This window comes from Antennarius striatus, chromosome 3 (genome assembly GCF_040054535.1).
Source record: "Antennarius striatus isolate MH-2024 chromosome 3, ASM4005453v1, whole genome shotgun sequence".
Classification (NCBI taxonomy): Eukaryota; Metazoa; Chordata; class Actinopteri; order Lophiiformes; family Antennariidae; genus Antennarius; species Antennarius striatus.
The window spans coordinates 2,444,224-2,471,783 of NC_090778.1; the positions used below are offsets into that span (position 1 = coordinate 2,444,224).

Consider the following 27,560-nt stretch of genomic DNA (forward strand, 5'->3'; position numbering starts at 1 on the left):
GTTTTTGGAAGCGCCTCCTTCTTCTGACGCCCTGAAGCTGAGCTCTCTGGGAGTTTAACGGCGTGTCGGTATTCACTTTGACAGAATAGTTCATCATTCAGAGGAACTGCTGGACATACCGTCCTCAAAAACAGACTGACGTTGATTTATTTATTTTTTTTGCTGATGACATGTTGGTGTATTTATCCAATTTTTGGCGGTTTTTATTTGCTGTTTTCTTGTTAAACACTAAAGAAAAAAGTAGTTCTCAGAGGGATTCCTGTGTTGATGACGATATATGAGTGTCTCCATCCCCTTGTGGATGAGGAGTGCACACCTGTTTTGCATTGTGATCTTTGGTGAACCTGTGGCGGTACAGTGACGACACGTCGATTGCTGCTGCACCCACAGGAGATGGACTAGTCGTTCCATTCCGCTGGGATGATCCCATCACGGCACGTCAAGCTGCCCATCGAGGACTGAAATCATCTCAATCGTTATTTTTACAACGAAGACATGTGGTGTCTAGTATTCAGACTTCCAGCTCCACAGGACGCTCAGCCCTTTAAGACCTGCTCGCTCTCGGGACACACAACCGACCCAACTGGTGCTTCGACACGCCCGACTGTAATCCTTGCTGTCTTTTCGAAGAAATAGACTTTAAGATTTTGCTATTTTCTTGTGATTACACCCTCTGTTTTCTTCAAAGTAGGCGTTTGCACTCGTGCCATGCCACCTCAGCCGTGAGAGTGTGTGCGTGTGTGTGTGTGTGTGTGTGTGTGTGTTGTGGATGGCGAACAGAGTTGGGTCAGATCTCCATTCACAGGACTGAAGATTTAAATGTCAATGATTTTAACTTTGGTATCCTTCAGTTTTAACAAATTGTTGTTTGCCACTATATTCAGTAGATTTCTGGGAAGTATTTCAGTTTGCATTCTTAACTGTGATGTTTAAATTTTGTTTTAAAGGTATGGCTTCATTGGGTGAGCCACGCAGTATACTGAACGCCTGACAGGTCCTATACATATCTTGCGGAATGTAAAAAATATTCTTCATCAAGAATCTTATAATAATAGCTGTAAAAAAAAAAAAAATGGGTGAAAAAAAAACTGTACCGTTCTTGTCATGCGAAGCCATGGAATCTTTTATGTAGATGTGTCACTTGAAAGAAAATAATAAAATTCAAATACAGTGTTTCATTCGACTTGTGCTTGGATGTTGGTTTTATTTCCGTCTTTATTCCAACTTCAGCTACTGTTGAAGCCTTAATGGTGACCTCACGCTGCCGGCTCTGCTGCCCTCTAGCGGACGAAGCAACAATGACGTGTTTCTGATTTAAAGTCCAGTATTCCTTATGCCAGGTTTCACATTTTTATTAGTTACGCCCAGTTAATCTGTACAAAATACTTTACATTACAGGATTAATTTAGATAAAAACATTTCTGATTCCAAAAAAAGTCCAGACATTCTGCTCAGAGAAGAAGGAATTTACTTGATAAAAGTCTCAACAGGCATGATCTCCATCTGGTTTAGAGTCTCCTCAAAACACAGCAGCAACTTATACAGTATTTAGGTTAAAGGAATTGTGATGCCTGACATCCTCACTGTTTGTGATTTTTACGTTTAATCTGCTGTTTTCATCCAAACATCAAAATAACACCATTTTGCAGTCTGTCTAAAAATTCTACTATAAAAAAAGGGATTTTCATGGATGTTACTTTGGTATTGAACCAGCAGCGAACGGCATCTTGATGTCTTTAATGTGCTGCTTATACAAACTCAACTGAGCTGGTGTGACATTTCAGCAAAGCATCATCTAGGAGTTCCTAAATGAGTCTACAGACACTAAATGGACGACCATAGCTTCAAAATACCTCTGTCGTATTCCTGTCGTAGAATTTTCATCAAATATTCTCTGAAAATCTTAACTCTCTTTTCATTCTCTATTTTCAATGACGGCATAGCATGGATTTAAATAAAAAAAACATGAATATTTGACTGTTTTTGATCATGCCATGACCCAAAAGTTTTTTTAAAAAAGTGCCTTAAATTGCTTTAAGCTTGCCAAAATGTGGCATTAAAGTCCCAGTTGAAGGTCCAGTTTGTCGCTCCTGCAGACAAACACCCCATCAAGCTTCTGCCAAGCAGAGCAGTCATGACAGAACGTGTGTGATGAAGCTTCTCAGTAACGTCTCCCCAGGTCTACTGATTTCTGGCTGCTGTGATGTCACACCTTCGGTGGAGGAACCGGCCTCAGAGCCTAGAGGACAAACCAGAAATAAGCATCTAAGTTTAACATTTTGATTTATTCTTTATAGCGTCAGAAACGACACTGAAGGGTAAACACTAGTTGTGAAATATGCCCATTAGCTCTGAGAACGAAAATGACAACAGTCTGAAACAAGCCGTAACAGAAACATATGATTCTCTAAAGATAAAGAAAAAATTCCTGTAAGACACAAAAGGTTCGAGGGCAAAAGTAGAAAATTTCTTTCCTGAACTCAACAAGTTTCAGACAAAGAGTTTTGTAGATTGAAAAACTAAAGAAAAAAGTAAAATATATGATTGTAGATGAGAGGATTTTTTCTTCTTAATTTTGCCTGCTTTTTAAAAAACAAAAAAGCAGGCAAAATTTAAAAATTTAAAAAACTAAAAAAAATTTTTTTTTTAGTTTGATAAATGTTAAAAGTTTAGATGTTTCTTTGTTCAGGAAACACAGAGTACTATTGAAAATCCTCTTTACGTGAATCTCTTCAAGATTTTGTGATGTGATTATTTTGTAATTTGACTTTTATGAATAAACATGATATTAAAAATTTTTTAAAAAAAAAATTGTGTAGTCATGAAGTTCCTCATCTTGACCACAAGATGGCGACTACTTCACAACCTGAGCGGACTACACGGCCCCTCTGAATGCTGCTCTGTTGGAAGTTGAACGTTTTCCTGTTGATTTATGACTTGGTGGGTTGATGACATTTTCTTTTTTTTGTAACTTTTTGCGTGTACGGTGTTATCGACTTTCAATCTTGCTAGCATAATATTAACTGCTTAATGCTAGCATAATGCTAGCTGCCTGGATTGTTCCCTCGTCTTTCCAGTCTTGATAACAATCCATCCTGCTGATCGCTCTAGCGTCGACTTTGAAAGGATCTTTATGAATCAAACTTTCCGTCATCCACCCAGAGTTGGATTGAAGGAGCCAAAGTGATGCTCAGCATCAGAGGAGTGTAAGCCGTGTGTAACATGCTGGGAAAAACCCTTATGGGATGTAGTTACCGGGCGTCCAGGTGTGTATTTGGGAGCTGCAGGTTTGTTTCGGTTCCCCGCTGGGGGCGGGGGAGGTGGAGCTCCTCTGGGTTTGGGCCTCGCAGCCTGAAAGCGGAACCAGGAAATACACTGAGTAGAAACAGATTTATCTGTTATTTTAATAGCTCTAACATTTCCAGCATTACCAGTGGTTGTGGCGGGGGTTGGCTGGTTGGGCTGAAGGGACGATTGGATCCGTCCACTGCTAGGGGCTTCGTTCTGGTGTAGAATAAAGACAACTCTAGCGACTGGCTTTCAGATCGAGACAAAGTGAATTAAATTTGACCAAACCACGGACTTACCCCTTCCGTTTTTTCCACATGTACACAGCCACTCCAGCAATGATGCTGAAAAGCACCAGCAGCGCCGCCACGACGATACCGATGATGGCTCCTGCAGAAACAGAGCAGACAGCGTTTGTGTGTCTCCTGATTGGAGGGACATTAGTTGTGCGTCTGATTCCATATTGCGTTTGTTCGGGTTGCTGCACAGGTCTTACCAGGAGAAAGAACTCGGAAGGATTCGTCCTCTGACGTGCACGAGGGCGGCGCCCACCCGGGCTTGCACTGACACTCGTTCTTGTGATTGCACACCTGATCAACACAAAGCAAACCGTGATTCTTCATTCCAGTGGTGCTCCCAGTGCATCTAATGGTTTGTTAGCTTCCTGTTTGACCTCCACAGAGGTCATCTTTTCACCCCTAGCGCTTTGATCTATGACAGTAGGTCAGAGCACTAGCTTTGTATTTGACCTACGCAAGTAGGTCAGGGTAAAATTTTGAATTCAGGGGTGTCACGGGATGTTGCAGTCTCTGACTGTTTTTTGCTGGGATTGCAAAAGAAATGTGACCTGTTGGGGCCACGGGTCAGACAGGAAGTCAGTTTGGATCCTGAGTAACTGTTATCAAATGCAATGGAGTTAAATTGATGAATTTCGTTGTTTTTATTTCTCACTTTTTATTTACAATGAAATAATTGGGACACGTTCTGTACTTACAGCATTGCCTGAACATTTGGTGGAGCAGTTGATGTTTCTGTACGCCACTGGGATCACCACACACTCGTTGTCTAAGCAAACCTAAAGAAAAAAAAAAAGGGTCAGTTTCTTTCAAACACTGATTGTGGGTCACTCACACACACAGGTATCCCTTTGGCAGACTGTTACCTTTCCAGGACCACATTTGGACCCGGTGTCCACCTGGCCGTAGTCTTTGGTGTAGTCTTCGAAGAAAGCTGCCTTGCAGTCGGAGAACCGGACCATGCGGCCGTAGTTTGGGCTGTTTTGACCGTTGTGGCAGAAGAGTTTCCCGCAGTAGATGTCTCTGAGAGGCAGAGGAACCAGCATGGAGTAGAGCTTTATTCAAACACAGATACTTTGACGGGTCTGCAGAATGAGCCGTGTTGTTGTTGAGACTCACTCTTGCTGGCAGGGGATGTACTTGTCATCTGCGGGCCGTTTGCAGAAGGCGTAATAGACGCCTCTGGTGTTCTGCGTGTAGCAGAAATGACGGGCAGGAGTCGCACCTGGAGGATTCCATCGCGTGATTACGATCTCTTTAAGCAGCACAGTGTTTATCCAAATATCAGTGTGTGACAACACGGCCTTCACCTGAGCCATACAAGCGAATGCACTGTTCTGCCCTCCGCGGACACTGGCCGTTGAAGCAGTAACCCCTGTCGTCATCGCATGAGAGGCCATTCAGGGCAAAGTTGTCTTCCGGACAGGTGGCGCTCTTCCCATCGCAGTACTCCGCCAGATCACAGTCATCCTCCTTTCCACGACACTCCATGGTCCGAGGTGCGATCTGTGTGGAGGTGCACGTAGAGTTTGTGTGAATCACCACAGACCCGACTCTGTCATGCCAGACAAAGTGACTTTTATACAACACAATTTAACTGTGTTGTTATACTTTATATGGTGAGGGTTTGGGGAAAATACTGTTCCAATGACACTCAAGGGAAGCAGAAATAAGATGTGAACAAAACACCCATTCATTTCAGAATTATATAAAAACAACTCTTTTTCAAGGGCTGTATTATTATTATTATTATTATTATTATTATTATTATTATTATTATTATTATTATTATTATTATTATTATTATTATTATTATTATTATTATTATTATTATTATTAATAATAATAATAATAGTTATTGTTATTGTTATTATTATTATTATTAATAATAATATAATGTCATCATTATTATTTTTATGTTATTAATATTCATCTTTTTATTATTTATTGTTATTATTATTTATATTATTAATGTTATTATATTATTTTTTAAAATTATTATTATTATTAATAATAATAATAATAATAGTTATTGTTATTGTTGTTATTATTATTATTAATAATAATAATATAATGTCATCATTATTATTTTTATGTTATTAATATTCACCTTTTAATTATTTATTGTTTTTATTATTTATATTATTAATGGGTTTTTTTAAAATTATTATTATTATTATTATTATTGTTATTAATAATTGTTATTATTGTTATTGTTACTGTTATTATTTTTGTCGTTTATTTTAAAATGTGTTTTTGTTCCATCCACCTGATGGAAGTCTGTGATCTCTCTCTTAGGTACGTATCTTAGTAAACTGTCTCTGTGACTATTAACGGTAAGAACTGTAACCTCCTGCCGACAATTCTTAACCAGAAAACGTTCCACAACAGGAGACGTCAGGAGAACCTTCTAATCACAGACAGATTTGAGATGATGTCCAGATGAACATGAAGTCAGGCTATCCTGGAGATCTTAGTGTGGATATGTGTAATACCGGAAATGTCCACTAGAGGACCAGCGGCCCACTGAAGCAGGGAGTGACAGACAGAAATCAGCATTTGCACACATGACTGAATGGTCTCACCTGACAGTTCTGGCAGCACTCCCCCTCCCCACACTGGGAGCCCTCCGTCAGGCTGCAGGTGGTGGCGTTGCAGCATGGGTTGGTGCAGTCCTGAAACCACATCACACACATATGAGTCTGGTCCCAGTCTGTCTCTTGATTGTTCTGTGTTAAACCTTCGTTTCTTTCGTTGTGTTCTTATGCTCTTATTAAAATCACATTATTTCATCATTTTCCCTCCAACTAGATCTAAAAGATGAGGTTTCTGTTCATTTGGTACAAAATGACACCAAACATGAGTGTCGGGCTGAGGATCCGTTGATTTGATGTTATGGATACAGAAATTTAACAGGTTCTGATAATGCAAGATCGGACATATTTTGACTTTTTCCACGAACTTTTCATTAAATTATTTATATGTTTGATGAATAAAGCACAATTAGTCTGTGACTATGTATGATTTAGGGAGTCTCCGATCTCTGCAATGTGTGGTAACATGTCGGCACATGTGTTTCCAAAGGTATTTAATCTCTTACACTTTTTTTAATTTGTTTTTGATGCCACAACATTATAAAAATGTAAAAAAAAACACCACAAAGCAGTTGTGGGAGCATCAGGTTATAGTTCTTAAAGCACAGTTTGTGTTTATTGTAGTCACAACAGCAGGATGTTCCACTTTGAGTTTTTAAAAAATAAAAATATATAAATATAAATAAAGAAATTTATATATTAGACTTTCAATGTTAAATAGAATAAAATTATTTTGGAAAACCATTTTAATTACGTAATAATACATCAGTTGCTGTAATTAAAAATTGCTGACAATAATTTCCTTTATTCCACAAACAAATCCCCTTAAATAATAAACGTGTTATGGTGTCAGTGGTGCAGGTATATACTCTGTGGTTTTTATTTGCCTTCATGTTTCCTGCATTATAGTCCTTGTTAAAAGTATGTGCTGCAGTGACTTGCTGATAAATTCTTATCTAATGTCAACAGTGGAATTACTTTCATTTTCAAACGGTAGTTTCAAAAGTTCCTGTTTCATTTAGACTGGAAGGAGACGATCCATACTCCGTCTCTGTTAGTGGTTTCATTCCAGTGGAGGAAAACAGGTCTGAGCAAATTCACAGTCAATGTCATGCAAAGAATCTGTCTCTGTCTGCCTGTTTGACTGCCTGTCTGTCTGCCTGTCTGTCAGCAGATCCTCTTTAAGAGCCTCACAGACACTAAACTCTCGCTCTGAATCATTTTATGGGCTGTTGACTCTGCTCGCATCAAATTCCAAACAGAAATGATTTTCTGGCGCCTCACTTTAGCCTCGCGGCAGAAACAGTTTCAAAATCAGTCCCACAGAAACATTGCAATCACAATGTGTGTTTATAACATGTTTATAACATAACAATAACGAGATAATAACTGATAACGATGCGAGACGAGGATTTCTGGTGACTGACAAACACGAAGAGTTGCACAAGGCGTCTGAACCAAATGAAGTCGATTGTTTGGTTACAGGAAATGTTTTTGGGCGTGGCCGTTTGGGTGTGTAGAAAAACAATACTTAACCATCTGTTGTCTGATCACAGTTATAGATAGATAGAGAGATACTTTAGAGGGAATTGTACAAAAGTCCCGTTTCTGTGTCTTGGACTGTAGAAACACTGCTTTAAAATTTTTATTTTTATTTTGCGCCTTATAATCAGATAAACCTTATTGTCCAGTGTGCCTTATATATGAAAAAAAGCTTTAAGAGAGATCATTAATTGGAGGTGCGCCTTATAATCCAGTGTGCGGAAAAACTAATAGAGTGGAAAGTACCCCCGTGAGGACCCCGTGTTAGGATGGGTGTGTGGGCCCCTGGCGAGGGTCGGTTTGGTTCACTGACCTTCACACTCCCACAGTCACACTGTTCTCCCTTCTCCAGGAAGCCGTTCCCACAGACGGCAGGGGTCACCACGCCGCCGAACGCCGGCTTGTCCAACACGCAGTTGGGTTTGCGTCCGCTCAGGTACTTCTCATAGTTGTTGTGGCTGCAGCTGCTGAAGGTTCGTGGGATATTCCAGCTGAGGAAACAAGCAGGCCTTTTTCTGTTCGCTCAAGTTTTGTGAGAATGGTCATATATTTATACGTCCTGTCAAAAAACACTCATGATTTACAGCATCTGACGCGTCGTCCATGTAGGACTCATGTGAGTCACAGATGCTGTGACGGTGAACCAACTACAGTGTGTTGGTTCAGTTCAATAAGTGGTCAGTGAACGTCATCCAGTAACCCAGTCTGTAGCCCGTTGGGTCTCCTTCACACCTGGTCTCACCTGAGGGCGGCGGCCATGATGCAGCTGTCCCCGGTGCAGGTGCAGCCGCTGGAGTCATCGTGGTCCATGCCCAGGTTGTGGCCCATCTCGTGAGCCAGGGTCGCCCCCACGGCAATGGCCCTTTTATTGTGATCCTGAGACACACACACACACACAGACACACACAGACACACACACACACAGACACACACATGGAGGTCGGTCAGCCAGCGCATGACCCAACACATTTGTTTCTTGATTTTCTGAGCACTTCTTGAGGAAGTTGTTGCTTCCATAATGGACGAGACGAGACCGCGATAGAGTTACAGATAAAAACAAGATGCACTTCCTGTTCTTTGAAAACAAATAATAAAATCTAATCTTGACAAATTAACGATCGTACGAAGGAATCAGACATTCTATAGTAATGGTGGATTATTAATCTAGGAGGAACATCCACCCATTTTCTTGTGGCCCGCGAGAGCATGATTTGTCTAAGAATAAATACCAGTAGGTCAAAAAGTGTGCTTTGAACAAAAACTACATTTCCCACAATGCAGTAAGTAAGCCCAATTTAACTTTGACAAATTTATTCATTGATAGTTTGATCCTTGATTGATGGAGTTCTGTGGGTTTAATAACCTGACAAATGAAAAGGATTTATTTTATAACAGAGAAACAAACAAACATGTTTTTTCTGTCTAACTGTAATGTTTGGAACTAGAATAAGTCAGAAATTTATTTAAGAGTAGTTACAATTATTTTATGTTACATTTAGTTACATTTATAAGTTACTTCTGGTCCCTTTGACGACAGCCATGATGCTGATGTGGCCCTCAGTGAAAATGAGTTTGACCCCCCAGTGGTAGAGGTTGGGGCATCTGTTTAAAACACCTCACCTGTATGACGCCTACAGAGTGACCTGTACACAGAGTCCCAATGAAAGCCAGGCCCACCGTCGATCCTTCAAAGTCAATACCGCTGAAAAACACCAGCGACAACACGAGGATGTTGATCTGTTCACACACTTCTCCATGCAGTTATCTAATCAAAGATTTGATCTCCCTATTCACAGGTAAGGTGGCTATAATGATCAATAATATATGATTGGTCAAACATTCAAGAAATCTGACAAAATTCATGATAGTTCTTTCGACTATGGGCTAATTTTATTAGCTTTTCCTCCTGTAAAACATGCCGGCTGGGGGTTTGAACTCATTTGGGTGTGACCACGGCTTCCTGTACAAGTGATGAAAATCAAATTACTTAAGCAAGATGTGGCAAATTTCAGTTGTTCATCAGTACATCAAGAGTGATTGCATCTTCCCTATATTGAAGAAGAAATGTAAGCTGAGATAAAAAATGACGTATTTGATGTCTGTGTTGGTTAATACTGGAAAAATTCCCCTACAGGGATGATTAAAGGATTGATTTATTTTTCTCTTCTACCTGACGAGATGTGCGTTGTCGTGCTTTTTCCTCTTCACCAGCTCAGAGTTTCTCCACCTCATAAAAGCATCCAGGTTGGCCCCGGCGGGAGGGGTCACTGTAATCAGGTCACCTCTGGACCAGATCTCCAACCCCACCAGAGCGACAAAGGTCCTCAGAGGTTTGTACGCCTGCAAAAAAACCACCCCAAACACACCATGAGAAGGGCCGCGCTGATCGGCACGGAAAAGGAGAAGTTATTCAGGAACATTTTGGAGGAAATGAACTGTAGGCTGAGGAGGAACAAATTAAAACGAAAGATATCTGCACGTCTTCAAGTGACTTACAACTTTACCAGACACGGGAGAGGCACTGACTCACCATGTTAACAAAGTTGACAATTTCAAAGATCCTCTTTCTCAGCTTGGTCTGATCTCGATCCATCTTGATGTACTGAAATGATGTCATAATAAAAGGACATTATTTCTCAACATCTGATTCATGACGAACCATGATTTATGCTTAATCACTGGGTTCTACCAAAATTACTATATTATGGGTTGTTCTTGGTGTTTCCTGTGTGTGTTATTACCTCACGGTTGTCAGCCACGAGGTAGAGTTCGATGTATTTCTGCTGCTGGAGGATAGAAATACCCTAGAGGGCAAAAAGTGGACACATGAAGTTTCACTGCAAGATTAGCCGACGTAATAACATGTGTCAAACTCAAGGCCTCGGGGGCCAAATATGGCCCTCCACATCATTTAATGTGGCCCGTGAAAGCATTAAAGGGCTAAGTGTCTCAAACTAAATAGGTCAAAAGTGTGCTTTGACCAAAAAATTCCATTTCCCACAATGCAGTAATTAAACCCATTTTACAAACCCACTTAAACAAAATTGCTGTGAACAAAGTTAACGTCCTAACTTGTGTCTGATGTTATTTTTCTTTATTGATTGATAGTTTGATCCTTGATTGATGGAGTTCTGTGGGTTTAATAACCTCACAAATTAAAAGGATTTATGTTAGAACAGAGAAACAAACATATTTTTTTCTGTGCAACTGTAATGTTTGTAACTTAAATAAGTAATGATAAAGAATGAATAAAAAATACATTTTGTTATTTTTAAATTAATTTTGATTTAATTTAATTTTTAAATTTAGTTATTTTTTAATTTAATTAAATTTAACAACATTTAATTAAATTAAAATTAATTTTAAAAAGTTTTTAATGAAATTAAATTTTTTAAAAATCAAATAAAATCAATAATAAATTTAGAGTTATTTAACATTTAAAGAGTAGTTCCATTTATTTTACATTACATTGAGTTACATTTAGTTACATTAATTAGTTACATTGACTCTTTGAGGACAGCTGTTATGCTGATGACACCTTGGTGAAAATGACTTTGACCCCCCTGAACTAGACTGAAACTGATGGGATGTTTCAGTGACGTTTGTTCTGCTATCAGGTGATGTTAAATCCTGGGTGGTGGTGTGGTTACCCCCAAACCGGAGCGGCTGCGGCCCGTCGGAGGCTCAAAGTCATCACTCCAGCTGGTGTTGGTGACGCCACACACAGCGGGCGTGGAATTGGTTTCGTTGACGGTCATCACTGCGTGATCGCCCTCGTCGTCCGCGGTCAGGGGCTCGATCAGGTACTTCTGGGCAGATGTCCTGAAGTAGCCCCTAAACACAGGTCGGGATGGTTAGGCGTAAATCTAGTGATGCAAACGTCAGAGAGTAAAACCTAAAACCTTTTTTCTGTGACATTGGTGCATTTAATCTAATTTAACAACTAATGAAGAAATAGATAAACATTTTTTAGTTTCATTTCCATCTGTGCACATGACGTATATTGTTAAAAAATAGCACTTCAGTATAATTTAAACTGACTGCTAGTAGCAAAAATTATTCAGAGACTTCTCCCTCTTTGAGCATTTAGCTGATTTATTTCAAAGTATTGTTCTGTCTTAATTTTTTTGGTTCCTGCCATAGTTTCAGAAGCATCTGATGATAAACCGTTTGTTCTATTAGGAGCAGATCTTTGAAGGTTGAAGCTAAGCAGGAAGAAGATGTATGCCTCCTAGGATCACAGAGAAATCAGAGTTACAAGTAACTAAGTGATGTGTGTATCCAACGTGACCAGACAGACCAGATTAGTGTGATGTAACTCCTGATGTAACTTATAAAAGTAACCAAATGTAACTCAATGTCATTTAAAATAAATGTAACTACTCCTTAATGTTAAACAACTCTAAATGTATTACTTATTGACAGAAAAATAACAACAAAGACAAGTTAGGACATTAACTTTGTTCAAAACAGTTTTGTCAGAGTTAAAGTGAGATTAATTACTGCATTGTGGGAAATGTAGTTTTGGTCAAAGCACACTTTTGCACTTTTTATTTTTAGACACTCCGACCTTTTATGCTCTCGCGGGCCACATAAAATCATGTGGAGGGCCACATTTGGCCCCCGGGCCTTGAGTTTGACACATGTGAGCTACAAAGACGATAGAGCTTAAGGAACAGGGCCGACTGGACCTCTTGGTGCCGGGTGGACAGAAAGAAATGTGAAGAACATTGGAAAACATCTCTATTTTGCTGACTAATCATTTATTCATCGGTTCATCTTCACAGCATGTTTTATTTTAATCCTTAATCCTTTCAGTTTGGCGACAGTGAAGGTGCGGGGGCTGACCTGAGGCCGTCACAGGTGCTGATGCTAGCAGACGATCCTCTGTCGTTCTTAATGCTCCCCTGGTAGTAGCAATGATCCTGAGGACGAGATTATCTTAGGTTTTTAATCTGCTGTCAGTCTAATAATTCAACAGTCGATCACTTTTAGTTTAAAATTATTATTTTGAAGCTAATGTGAGTGGAAAACAGTTTCATTAGACATCAGCTTCTTCTTCTGTGGGGGGAACTGAAACTCGCCCCCGAACACGAACACTCACAATGTCGTTGGGACTGGTGGTGACCAGCGTCCCGTCTTTTTCGTAGAACGTCTCTGTGTAGTCTTTGGTGAGTAACTCACTGATGATGACAAGATACAAAAATAAACCATCACATCATATTATCACGCTATATTTGCATGTGATCTGTTTCCGATGGCCTGTTTCATTTGTATTTGCACACGTAAGACGGTTAATGACGCTGGAAAGATCTGTCCTAATGGAGAAGAACAACATGTTCCTGATAGCAACTGATGCAGGAATAAAAATATATTAAATAGTAAATAAAAATAAATTAAATAAAATATTTTATATTTAAAATATTTAATATTAAATATATTTAATACAAAAATATTTAATATTAAATATATCTCATATATTATTTAATAAATTTAATACATTTAAATTAAAACAGAAAGTAGTACTGAATCAAACAAACCAGCGAATCTATTGTCGATCAAGTGATAAATATTTCATAAATTCCCTGGATTACCTTGAAAGTGGGTTTTATAACTACATGAGTCTTTTTGTTCCTTATATTTAAACAAGAAATGTATTAAAGGAAGTCAGAACTTGCTTATTTCTTTCCAGTTGCATTTCGATGTTTCTTCCTCCAACCGTCATTGCATACTTGATCTTCTGAGGCCTGATGCTCTGTAGAGAAGAAGACATATGTATGTTGGTGGAATCACAACCTCAGCTTTTGTGTACATAGACAAGACAAATCCGTACGATTGAGAAACAGGAAGTACCTCTGTTTGTCTTTTTCTAACGCCGTGGAGTCTCACAGGTCGAACCACCTCGTAGTCCTTCACGTCTTCAAACCCATGACCGCGGCTCTCTGTGACGATCCAGAATATCAGTCAATCAATATACGATATGTCTGTGAAGAGAATTTGTCTCCGATCCTTGAGTTTTATTCCCTAAGTCTGCTGCTTGTCGCATATTTTTACTTTTTGCTGAGGTTGATCTCCTGGTTTTGACCCAGGAACTGTCTTTACCTGTATTGTCCGGTTTTCCCATTCACTAAAACACATTATAGGCTATTATGAATGTTTACAGCACCTGTTATTAATGTTCAGCAACTCCCCTGTGACTTCAGGTGTGTCACCCAAGATGCAACAAATAATAATATAAGACGTGCATAATGCTGTTTTCAGTACAGTCAGCTTAGCGAATTGGACTCTACACAAGATGAGGTCGAATTCTTGCAAGAGCATTACGTACGAAGCTGAAACAGTTGTGAAACCAACAAATGCACTAATGCAATTATTTTCTTGTTCCTCTTTGCAGCTCATGACATGTTGATATCAAGTCAATTGACTAACACCAAATACCTGAGGCTCTGCCCTGACAATGAGCGAAGGATCCTGTTACATGATGATATGCTCTGTGTTGGCTCCATGCATCGGCCCACATTCACGTTTTGCAACTCACCAACAAAAAAAGATGTTTCCTCAGTTCTTCATTCAGATTTTTCATCCTATTTTAAAGTGTTCAGTCATCAGCAGAAATGTGAAAACTTATGATGCACGAATGATGGAACTCCCCCTGGTGAAATCTGCTCATAAAGGACGTGACTAAGTGGCTCTGAGTCACGTTACACCTGGGAAGGTGGTGATTTTGGAGTCCGGTAGCGATCATGTGTCATATCAGCAATGCATTAAAGTTAATGACCACATATTTACACACATTTACGCTCATTTAGCTGATGATGCCTGATCGCACGCAAGGCATTGCACCAGGTATTTCCTTTCTAGTCATATCCTTCACCTGCCAGAGTATCAGGTTATTCTATTCACAGTGATGTAGACGTTGTAAACTGCCCCTTTGGAACAAACATCACTCTTTATCCTGAAAACAAGGCAGGTAACACATCCTGCTTGAAGCATGTTAGAGATCATTCTAACACAACATACCACATCATGTGTGTTCTTTATTTAATGCTCAACAACACAGTCTAAATGCCTCAGTTGAATAGGGATTAGTTATTAATTAACCAGTGTTCTGAGTGGGGGTAACAGTACCCGGTGGCTCACCTGAGGACTGGAGCATGGCATTCAGAATGAGGACCCACAGCAGGATGGCTGGCGTCATGGTCGGAGTGCAGACAGTGGCTGTAACAGAGCAGACGGGCGCTCTGATCAGGCTTTATGTCGTCTACCTGCATGCTGTGTTTCCCTTCAGGAGGCCACTCCCTCCCGGGTCCTAATGGACCTGTCACAGATACTTCCTCCTTCTTGACGGCGAAGCAGCGGCATGTGCACAACCAGCCTGAACACGCCTCTGTTATGCTCCAAGAATGCAGGAAGAAGCAGAGGTGGTCTCTGACTTTGACTTTCATGACATCCCACCAGCAGAATTTAAATCAATAAGTATCCTACCTTTTGAGCTGCTCCTTCTTTCTTGGAGTGAAACCTACAAATCAGGAGTTTGTCACATCCTCTGTTGTGACTGTGTGACTCACTACTTAGTCCATCTCATTCCCACAGATGTCATTTATCACACAAGAAGTCACCACATCCTAAAGTTTCACAACATTTGCCAAATGCAGACACAGCGTGAGTTCCAGTTGTAGACGTGTTGATGTCCTTGTGTCGCCTCGCCCACTCAATGCATGACCTGATGGCAGCGCAGCATCCACAAACAAAAGGGCCAATGTCTGTGGACTGTCCGAGGCAGAGCCGGACAATTCAGCACACACACACCAGCGATCAGTTCAGGAGGTGGAGCGAAGAGACCTCCGAGTAACATTCCGTGGCAGATTCATACGATGGAGGATCTCTCAGGGTCAGTTCGTGTGGAGGTCAGACTCCTACAAGCCTCTCGATGGCGTTCATGTGTAGAAGAACACATCATCAGTCAACATGAGAAACCAAATGAGCTCTAATGATATAAAACTAACTCACGTGTCAGAAAGAATCCATTCATGGACATCCTGGTAAAACATTTTCATTTAGGCAGTTTTGTGATGCCCCTTTCATTCAGGACATGACCCCACGCAACAATCGGCCCACTGTGACCCTGGTGGTCACGTCCCTCCGGGACACGCGTGTGAAATGAGTTCAGAGCCTGATGCTGCTTCCTAGGGGACCGATGGATGCTTCAGGATTTGTTCCATATAAAAATGGAACTCTATACATGTTTCCATATTCAGGTCTCACTTCACTAATTTTTTCTTGAAGATGTGGCTGAAATCAAACATTTTCTTTCTCCAGTGACGTGACTGAGGAGTAGCTGAGTGGTCGTCATGATGAGAGTCAGGCTGTGTGGAAGAAAACGGAAAATATTACTTCACAATCGGGACAATTCACATGAAAATATTAATATATATGTAAATACATGTGTAATTGAATGTTGTCCTCCTGTACGAACTAAATGATGTAGGAACCAATGCTGTCCTCCTGTAGGAACTAAATGATGTAGGAACCAATGTTGTCCTCCTGTAGGAACTAAATGATGTAGGAACCAATGTTGTCCTCCTGTAGGAACTAAATGATGTAGGAACCAATGCTGTCCTCCTGTACGAACTAAATGATGTAGGAACCAATGTTGTCACCCTGTAGGAACTAAATGATGTAGGAACCAATGTTGTCCTCCTGTAGGAACTAAATGATGTAGGAACCAATGTTGTCCTCCTGTAGGAACTAAATGATGTACCCCGGTTGCTCAAACGTACTCATCTTACCTTCCTCAGACTTCAGAGGCATTTTTTCCCAGTGTCAGACTAGCTCGTCTCTCTCGCCACCTGGTGGTCAGATCTTTACACTGGAGGTATGTAGGCTGTAAGGATATAAAAACATCAAACCATGCAGATCGTTTGTTCAAAGTCCACTCTGTGAATAAGAATATAAAGAGCTGCAATCTCATGACCAGCACTCAACACAGGCACAGGTGAGATGGGGGTACACCTCTGGATTAGACGCCAGCTCATCGCTAGGCCACATGAAGAACAAACAATCTCTCACGCACACACTCACACCTACATATAATTTGGTGTGACCAATTTACCTAAGGTGCGTGTTTTTAGAGGTGAGAGGAAGTCAGAGAACTCTGAGAGAACCTGCGCAGACACAGGTGAACCAACAAACTCCAACAGAAGGGAATCAAACCCAGAAATTGTATATTAATTAAATTACACCAATCAGCAGGTTCATATTTAAATGTCAAATACATTTTTTGCATGCTGAGAAACGTACATTTCTGATTACACTTGTCATCTACAAACTGAGTGGTTTTTGCTGACTGACGCCCGACTCCTCCACAAAGTGTTCTGGGAACTGCTTCAGTGGTTTTTTCTCTCTATCATTTTGCCAACAAACACATAACCTGACTGACGCGGGTGAAAAAAAAGAAAAACAACCTCTCCGGTAGATGGAAATGACAAACATGTGTTACACTAAAATATCACCATTTTATTAGAATATTAAAAAACAGAGATGGGAGGTTCATTAAGTCGCTTCTTTCTCATGCAGTAACTGGAAAACTGCTCTTCTAGGTTAGCATCTGGTTGTACTTAGACAACAAGACTATTTATTATAGCTTACATTTTATTGCTCAAACTTCTCAGACCTCTTGTTGCTTCAGTGCATCCCCAAAAACGATTTTAATAAGCAACCTTTAAACAGTGCTACAGAGATAATTAATAGTTAAAACTACATAACAACACAATAAAATAAACCCCATGCAGGCAGAACAAATGTTTGAGCTATCCGTCACACATCTGCTTTCATCCATTGTGTTTGTGTCATGTGATCTCTTCTTGTTGTTGTTTGTTGAAATACTGTGACATGATTGTTGATCTTATTTGAGTAAATGTACTTTATTGGAGTACATGTACTGCAGTAAAGACAAACGTAGATGATAACACAAAGAGGGAAATGTATGTGTATGAAATGTATATATTTTTCAAAGTAAAAAAAAATCATAACAATATTATAGGGGATTTGATGCTTTATATGATGAATCCTCCACCTGTTAGACATGTTGGTGATTGCTGGGATGTAGTTCTTTTTCTCACCACCAGTGGGCGACGTCCTCCCGACAGAAACACCCAGGCCTGCCTGTGATGAGGTCACATGACATCAAGTTCAATATATGTCATTTACTCTCATGCGGAGTCACACACACACACACACACACACACACACACACACACACACACACACACACACACACACACACACACACACACACACACACACACACACACACACACACACACACACACACACACACACACAGCACTTTATATATTTATATATATAGTTTTTCACTACCATAATAACCAAAAACTGCCCGTTTTCAGCTCCCAGTTGCCCCCACCCCCTAACCCCTGGGGCTTTTGATGCTGATGTGGGAGGACAACTGGCTTGTGTGGCGTGTGGAACGTGATGGGAAAATGTGACTTTATCGACCACACACAAATCAAGTAGGACAACTTAAATGATGAGGCCGATGGAGTCCTGCCAGGGACAGGAAACCAGTTTCACAATTGGTCTGACCTCTGAGATCACAGATGAATCTGGCTCCTGGTTTCAGTTGTCCTAGAGGTTGAGATCCATATTATAATTTTATAACAGAATTCCTCCTCACAATTGTTCTGAGTTCACCGGAGTCTTCATCGAATGAAAAGATGAAACAGAGAATACAGCAGATGAAGTGAGAAGAAGAATCTTTTTCAAACATTTGCTTATTTAAATATTCAATTTTGTGGAAAAGTACACATGTATTCATCAAGTATACTCAAACCATATATGCAAATTGACTTCTTGTGTTTTGCTTCATATAATTGAGACAAAGGAGGTTTTTTTTTTGAGCATTCTGCCTTTCTCCTGTGGACAAAGGTTTTTGTTGCTTCTGACTTACAAAAATTACATGATCTGAATCAATTCACGGTCTGATCGGAATACAAGAAAAATTCTGGAGAATTTGAAAAAAGTGTGAGACACTAGGTAATAATGGTACAGACTGAACTGAGATCAGATTGTAACTGAAACCACACTGATCACATTTGGGGTGAAATATGACATATTTTCAAAAATTGGTGATCTCGATCACGATGAATGAACACAGTAATGAAATATTGAATTTCTAGAATAAGAACCAAAATAATCCCAGTATTAATGTGCAGGACTTTTCCCCCCTTTGCTTTCTTCTCCTCCAGATAGGTTCGTGACCCAGCTCACCCCCCCCCCCCAGACCCCAGGTGCCTTGGTTCTTCTGCCTTGTTTCCATCTTGATCTCACGTAAAGCCAGTCTACAGTAGCCAGCTGTAACTACTAACATGTGTGTGGATGTTTTTGAGAGCACACAAACCAGAACTGGACAGTTCTGAAAGTATTTACTTAAGTCAACATACTTCAATATACTCTTACATATCCAAAAAACATTAATAGTACTTGTTATGCAGAATAATTTCTTCTGAATTTTATGTATTCCAGTATTTATATATGAAAGTATTGAAATTTTGATTTAACAAATAAATGTAAGAAGAGTGACAAATATTAAATATTTAAGTATCGTCATGACATCAGTATAGCTGTAGATTGTCTGGTCTTTAAAAGGATGGATGATGAATGGATGGACTATGAATGGATGGATGGATGGATGGATGATGGATCAATGGATGGATGACGAATGAATGATGGATGGATGGATGGATGGATGGATGGATGGATGGATGGATGGATGGATGATGGATGGATGGATGGATGATGGATGATGTTTGGATGGACTCCTTCTGGCTTCACTAGAAGCTGCTAAGGGACCCACAACGACACAAAACAACAAGAGACCCCATAACAGCTGAAGTGTAAGTATACACACACATTGAGCCAGAACACACTCATCAGGACGACGTGATGCCGTCTCTGTATAAATGCTGCACAAACATGTTGGTATGACATCTCACTGTTTGACAGGCTTTATATTTATGATGAGCCCTTCATCCTTTGGTGGACCGTCCTCATCCCAGCGCTTCTCCTCCATGTCAGAGCTGGAACAACACTGCAGGCTGTCAGCAGAGGCTGGAGGCTCAGCCTGTATTAAACACATGGCTCCTCTTTGTTAACGCCACGTGCTCCTGCCTACCCTGGACCAGGACGGATGACGTACCTCCTCCCTCACAGCCGGTTTAACGCTGTATTCTGACACGATGCCTCCATTAGCATTATCATGTGCATGCTGCTGCCCTAATGCTACAGAACTCCACTGACTGTTGACCTCATTCCTGTGTTTCAGCGTTTATCTCTCATCTGTTTCCCTCTTTGCTGCTGTCACATATGTGATGCTGTGCTTCACGTGAGGCTCAGCTCAGATAAGAGGTTTGTTTTTTGCTGGCATCACTGATATTCGCTCCCACTCTCCAGCTGCTTCGGGTAGGAACAGGAACAAAACCCTAGTGGTGAGAAAGCTCATCTCTTCCAATCAGACCGGTTCGAACCAGCCTGAAGCTGAATCTGTCAGTTCCACATCCAGGCTACCAGAGTAAGCAATATTAACCCCCCCGTGCAAGGAATGTTCTAAATGACTTCCTCTTAATGTTTAGTTTCACTAAACATGAGTGTTACTCGGGGATATCTCTTTTTTGATTGCATGTCTTAATAATAGGGTTCCCATAATCTAACAAGGAAGAGCCTCTTGAACTCACACTCAGTGTCCCAGCAGTCTAATAAATGTCTAATGATGGTAAATAAGCTGTGTTTAAGTGATGTTTTCCTCTCTGTCTCAGCTGCTGTCTGACTGTTTGACATTCAGTCTGCCTTTTAAAAACCAGTGAGTCACCTCCTTGGTTCCCTTGTGTCTGCTTCGGAGTGGGAAATGAGGTGAGCGCGAAGACTTACTCTGTGATTGGAAGAAACCAATTTCTAACCTTCTTTGTTATTTTTGAAAATGACAGCAGGGAGGGGTCAAGGGTCAAAAGAGGCACTTTTCTACCTGAAAAGAAGAATTCCAGTTTGGTCTGGAACACTTAGAAGAAAAATGTTGCAGTCAGAAAGAAGACGGTTGATGTGTCAGAATAATCAGAAAACAACCTTCGTAAGTAAAACCGACAGGATTCGCATCAAATTGGACCCTCGTCACATAAAGCATTGATGTTGTGAAGGCAGAAACATGGCGGACGGCAGTGGATGCTTGGTTGAAGAGATTATCATTTCCTTTCATAGTCCAGGTGAATTGATTTTTCGTACATGTCATTTGTGATAAATTTTCAATTTATAACTGTCCATACAGTGTGACCCACATTGATTAGAAGAGTGATCAATCATCATTAACACTGATAACAAGTCATTTAGAGCAATATCTGAGTGTTTTTATGGAGGGTTTTGGTACAGCAACACGTCTGGAGCAACATCAGTGGGTCACATAAGGCTTCAGCCATCACACGTTTGACCCGTCTGAACTAATAGAGCCTTAGATGTCTTTAAACAATCAATCCACCTTAATTTAAATAGCACTTAATCACATCATCAGACATTTGAAGCACTTTAACAGACAAAGAAACCCAACAGATCCCTGCAGAGCAAGCATAAGCGACGGTGGCGGGGAAAAACTCCCTCATTGAGGAAGAAACTCTGGGCAGGACCCAGACTCTGGAGGGCAGTCATTCGCCTTGACCGGTTTGGTTGGGAAAATAAATGTACTGGGGATGTGTATATGTCCAATCCAATGGGAGACGTCAGGATCGCCCTTCAGAGGTGTTTGACCCATTTCTCCTAAATGTCTTATTTTATAAACTTTCTGGAACTGAAATAGCATTTTATGGACAGATCAGAGCATTGTTAGGTAAAATCCTCCTGTTGGTTCTACCTAAGAGTCGTCAGGTCTATCCAATCGGAGACGCAGGAAGACGGGACACTGTATAACCATTGTAACAACTGTAAAGTTACTATAAGGCTTACTGCTGGCTAGCTGTAGCTCTATAATAATAACCTCGCAAGAGTGACAGCTCAAAGAGGGTTTCCCTGAAGGTCTACCAAGACTTCTTCCTCAGAAGACTGTGTCATCAGTCCAGCGTTGCGTGCAGTGGCGTCCGGTCTCTCTGATGTGACCATGTCCTCCCACCAGGAGGAACAATGGGTCCAACGTCGAGTGGCTCCAGCACTTTCCTCTACCTGGAGCCGGACCAAACTCAAGCAATTCATGTCCTTCTCTATTGTAATGTTGAGTGAATGCAAGGTCAGCACATTTGACCCGCGGCCAGCTTTATGTAAGCTAGTAGAAAATTCTGGAGTGGAACACTCACGACTGTTTGTGTGGAATCAATTACATGTTCCTATTGAGGGTCAAAGACCTGACAGCTCCTGCTGCTCATCAATCACGTGTTTTACGCAGCAGGAGGCTCACCATGGTGATCGTTCCTGCCTGCTCTACAACAGGATGTTACACTTCATCAAACTCCCTGAGTCACCGATTGTTTGTTGGTGTGTTATGGTGACCCAGTCACAACCCGTACTAAACATTTGTGTGCACTTTCCAAGATTGAAAATCTTTTATCAAGGGATATTAAAATAATTATCTTGTGTTTAAAGCTATTTACCAGTTGTTGTTGTCTTTTTTAAATCTGGTGTACTTATTTCCAGACTGAAATTCTTGACAGATGAAATGACGTTGTAGCATGAACTGATTATTCGCAAATGTCAGGCTAGTTAGTCCACAGATTCCTTGTTTACTTGTGTTTTAGCCTCTTGTTTATGCAGTGCAGCTTTATTTTTGCCGTCTCTCACGCCTGCTGGAGTCTAAACTCTGGGTAGACCGTGAGCATGATGCTAATATAGCGTCATGCTTATAGGTAACAGTCTCGTCTCAAATGGGATTTTAGGAACATCAACACAGTACATTATAATTATAAAGCAATTTTGTCCCAGACTTGTTCCTGCAGCAACTTGTTTATGAAAGTTTAGTGGAAAAAACTTGCCATAGCTCAATTTGTTAGCATAATAATGTGCTAATTACCTTCATAATAAGGGCAGCAGTAGCTCAGTCCACTAAGTCTTGGGCTGGGGTACCAGAAGGTTGCTGGTTCAAGACCCCTGTTAAGCAAAAAAAAATTGTGATCTGGCAGTGGATGACTGCCAAGGCACCCTTGAGCAAGGCACCATCCCCTTTATCAGCTGATCATTGGGCGCATCAAGAAGTTGCTGCCCGCCGCTCTGCCTCCCATCGCTTGCATGCCTACAGGACCCTTGTGTGTGTGTGTGTGTGTGTGTGTGTGTGTGTGTGTGTGTGTGTGTGTGTGTGTGTGTGTGTGTGTGTGTGTGTGTGTGTGTGTGTGTGTGTGTCTGTTATGGGGCTGTGCTCACATGTATGTACATATATATATACACACACGTGACTAACAATGTGTGTGTAGAGTAGAAAGATAATTTCCCCCTATGGGGGATAATAAAGCAAAGTTCATTTAATTTCATGGAAACGCTTACTGAAACAGACACATTAGCTTGAAATATGGTTGGTCATGAAAGCAGAATATAACACACATATACGTAGAGTAGAACTCTAAGTTCTGTAAATATATTAAATTAAGTGAACATAGACATCCTGCATAGTTTCAACTTATTATCTAGTTCTCTATTCCTGTGTAAATACCCTGTGTGCAATGCAAACTCCAGTCAAAGTCCCTGTATGTGTAGCTAATGTTAATTCTGAAGTCATTATGATGTTTTGTCTTGACTCGTAGGATATTTTGAAGTTAAATTCATCCTGAAGAAGTGACAGTTGTGACAGGATGAAAGTCAGAGGATGCTTAAAGTCATGGCATTTCGTTTTCTGGGAACCCAAAGGAGTGTTTTAATGGACCCAACCTCGGTCCATTAAAACGCTGCTTTTTAAGGGTTTACGTTAAAGGCATGAAGACATTCTTTGTGTACCGCAGCTCATCTAAAAAAAAAATGTGTGAGAGAAAACAAAAAGCAGCTGTGGGTGCATTTAGGAAAGCATTCGCGTTAACAATCCACCCCTGAGGTGAAGAGAGGTCAGGCAGGTTTGTCCTTTCAGCGCCACCCGGCATGACGGTGACCTCAATACGATCCACCTGACTCGGACGCGGTCGTCCAGACTGGGGGGCGTCGTGTGGATGGATGTACAGTGAAGGTTGCCCCGGGGCTCCAGCGGTGCAGCCAGCCGTGACGCGGACGGCTGCAGCCGGATCAAGCCGGTTCAGTGTAATAGTGCCTCGGTGTTCAGTCACTTAATCTGCATGTACCGTCCGGTTCCTGGTGGGGGGGAGAGGGGGGAGGATGAGAGAGGAGCAGAATAAAGAGGAAACATGAACTCTACATTGCGTGCAAAGTGTTAGCGTTGGGCCTGTTGTGGCTCGGATGCTTCCCACACCAGCAGGTTGTGAAACCCTCCAAACCTGCATCATTAAAAGAAAAACCTGGTGATTCCTCTGAAGCCCTCTGAGAAGCTTTCAGAACAATTACCCTCAGACTTCTATGTAAGAAATGAGCAAGACATCAAAACAGAGGAAGATGGTTAAACTCTTTTTTTTTTTATGAGGCAGCTGCATTAAAAAAAAATACATGAAGTTAAATTGTGTTGTTTAGCGTCGTCTGATCATTACGGTGTCAGTCAGACTAAACCACGCTGGGTTTATGGTTTTTGCGATGTCTCATCATGAACTTCTACTCCCGTCCAAATCTTCTTTTTCTGGGAACTCTGATTAACTCCTACTTCCAGCATCAATTTACAATATTTGAAATACTTTGCCCCCCTCCTCTGCTTACAATGCACCCTAGCCATAATAGGGCTATTTCCTAATGAGTCAAAATGTTACCGCTCCTCTGTGAGACATTACACCCACAGTGCTGGTTAATGTTAGTAATAGTAATGTTCAGAATCACCGCTTCCCTTTGGCCATGTGTTATAAGAAGCTGCATTCACCCGCAAACACCTTTCCTCTAGAGCGGGGGTGTCCAAGGTTCACATCAGCATAACGTCTGTCCTCAAAGGGCAAGATGTAACTAATAAATGTAAGTAAATGTAACTCAATGTAATGTAAAATAAATGTAACTACTCCTTAATGTTAAATAATTGAATATACTATTCATTCATATTTTTTTGTCCTTTTAATTTGTCAGGTTATTAAACCCACAGAACTCCATCAATCAAGGATCAAACTATCAACCAATAGAGAAAAATAACATCAGACACAAGTTAGGACGTTAACTTTGTTCGAAACATTTTCATCAGTGTTACAATGGGCTGAATTGCTGCATTGTGGGAAATGCAGTTTTGTTCAAAGCACACTTTTGACCTATTTATTTTTAGACACTCACCGTTTATACTTTCGCGGGCCACATAAAATGATGTGGAGCCTTGAGTTTGACACATGGTCAAACACGTGGAACTCCATCAATCAAGGATCAAACTATCCAAGTGAATAAAGAAAAATAACATCAAACAATATGTGTGTGTATATATGTGTATATAACTTTGATCAAAATGGGCTTGATTATTGCATTGTGGGAAATGTAGTTTTTGTTTAGAGCACACTTTTTATTAATCTATTTTTAGACACTGACCTTTTATGCCCTTGCGGGCCACATAAAATGATGAAGGCGGGTCACATTTGGCCCCCCGGGGCCTTGAATTTGACACGTGTGCTCTAGAGACTCACTCCCTTCTCCTTTCCTGTGCTAACGTTGCATAACCATCCACATGCTAACGGCACACGCTGGTGACAGAGTACAGCGAGGCCCTTCAGTCAGATGTAAACACAGCCGGGAACAAGTGTGTACACAAAGCCTGTGTGCAGCCGTTATTCACCATTATTACTGGTGCATTGAACCCAACTGACAGCACTGACTGCTGTAACAGTCACACGTCCAGAACATCATTGATGTATCGACTGAATGGGGATAGCAGCTCAGTTTACCCATGATGCAGCTCTGGTCTGATCTCAGTGCAGATATATCATTATTATTTGTTATCTCAGTGCAGTAAATTCAGACGTTCTGGATCATCAGGTTCTTTTCTAACAGATGGATAAACATTGAGATAAACAAAGCAGCACTGGCTAAAACATGACCTCCTTGTTGTTGATAAGATTAAATCGATATATTTCCATTTATCTTCTGACGGTTTTAAACGCAGGACTCAAAGTTCAAAGTCTCACCTGACCTGTGAAGTCTGTTGTGATAAAGCCGTTTTTTTGTTACCTGTGGTGTGTGAACCTATGGTGAAGGGCCAGGTGTAACTAATAAATGTATCTCAGAGTAACTTAATGTAATGTAAAATAAATGTAAAATAAATGTAACTTCTCCTTAATGTTAAATAACTCTAAATTTATTACTTATTCAAGTTACAAACATCACAATTAGACAGAAAAAACACATGTTTGTTTGTTTCTCTGTTCTAACATGAATCCTTTTAATTTGTCAGGTTATTAACATAAATAAATTAAGAACCACAGCAAGGAAACCTTCATATCATTTCAGTGCATAGATCATAGTCAAAGAAGGGTTTATAATTTTAAGATTCAGGATAAATGTTTTGATTCGTGATATTTTATGATGTATTGATCGTCAGTATCACACGCTGTTCCTCACCTCTTAACATTCATTCTGGAGGCCGACTATTAATATGATGATAAATAAGAAATAAATTGAATAAATACTCTGTGATAAACTGACAATCTTTTATTTGCAAAAGACAACAAACGACTTCATGTCTCTCACAGGGGAGCTGTAACCTTTTTAATGCGTTAAGGTTTGACAGGATGTCCGATTTAGATAAAGATTATTGACCCTGTGTTTAATATCAGAGTACAGGCTGTAAAACTGGGAATGTCAGGCAACCCGGAGCCTTACGTAACATTCCTGTGGTGAGTTTAGAGCATTCAGAGCATCCCAAGACTTTTATAAGTGAGCTGGAGTAACTCCTGCACAGGTTTCTGCTGCGATCAACATTTTATTTCCTTCGCGACGGAGCAGAAATAAACAGACGTAACAAGGAGGGAACGGCAGAAACACCATCCCAGACAGATACCGCTCTAATCTACGACCTGCACTTTATTTTGGGACAGTTGTTATGTAAATTGTGCCTAAAGTTAAACATTTGTGGACACGATCTTATCTCGGATAGATAAAGAGGAAGGGAGGAAGCCCGTCTCTTGGGCATCCCTCCTGTTCCAGTTTCCGTCCACTCCTTGGAGCTTCATTGTGCAACGCATGATCCTTCAATCCTGGGGGGCGGGGAGACTCTCGTAAATATGCCTTTTCCACTAGCTGACACGTTAATGTTCTCTGTCTCCAGTTGTGATTTCTCTGCCGGCACGAGACGGGCATCCTGTGGCGACACATTGTTCACTCTGAAAGCTGTCAGAGAGGATCTGGCTGTTGTTTCCCTCCACAATACCTCCAGTTTGTAATTCCACTCGTGCAAACAAGGTCGTTGCCCACATGCCAGACATAGTTCTATTCCGCAGATCCCCTGGAGGACGTAATGCCCCATCCAGAAACCCCTTTGCGGCCGCTGGTTCTGGCTCCTGCTGGTGTTTTCTCCATATAAGGGACTGCTTTATGAATTATTCCTGGAGATGGGACAACCAGGACAGCAGGAGGGTTACGTCAGCATGAGATTGACACTCGCTGCTGTTTATGAGGCGTTGCACCTAAAGGCGGGAACGCCTTGCAGCTTTATCACCCCTAGATCAGCCAGACTAGAGCTTCGGGTCAACTCCAGCCATAAACACCCCCACCTTCTAGCCCTCCCACCTCACGGCCAAGTGTAAGT

At 40.8% G+C, this 27,560-nt stretch overlaps 1 protein-coding gene across 2 annotated transcripts; it reads right to left on the reverse strand.

Moving 5' to 3' along the window:
- Positions 1–1,353: 1,353 nt before the first annotated feature.
- adam28 (ADAM metallopeptidase domain 28) lies at positions 1,354–15,339 on the reverse strand. Of its 2 annotated transcripts, XM_068309900.1 has the most exons (23): positions 15,206–15,339; positions 14,861–14,938; positions 13,574–13,662; positions 13,399–13,475; positions 12,825–12,903; positions 12,569–12,645; positions 11,371–11,554; positions 10,462–10,524; positions 10,251–10,322; positions 9,891–10,060; positions 9,341–9,422; positions 8,463–8,596; positions 8,034–8,211; positions 6,170–6,259; positions 4,895–5,090; positions 4,704–4,809; positions 4,451–4,607; positions 4,283–4,363; positions 3,785–3,878; positions 3,588–3,678; positions 3,432–3,504; positions 3,256–3,351; positions 1,354–2,239 (listed from the first exon to the last, which is right to left on the reverse strand). In XM_068309900.1, exons 2-23 carry the CDS (start codon positions 14,916–14,918, stop codon positions 2,207–2,209), a joined length of 2,280 nt encoding a protein of 759 aa, XP_068166001.1. In that variant the 5' UTR covers positions 14,919–14,938; positions 15,206–15,339; the 3' UTR covers positions 1,354–2,206. The 2 variants fall into 2 exon arrangements, with proteins under 2 accessions (XP_068166001.1, XP_068166000.1); XM_068309899.1 differs by lacking the exon at positions 15,206–15,339 and having other exon boundaries at positions 14,861–15,017.
- Positions 15,340–27,560: the final 12,221 nt, after the last annotated feature.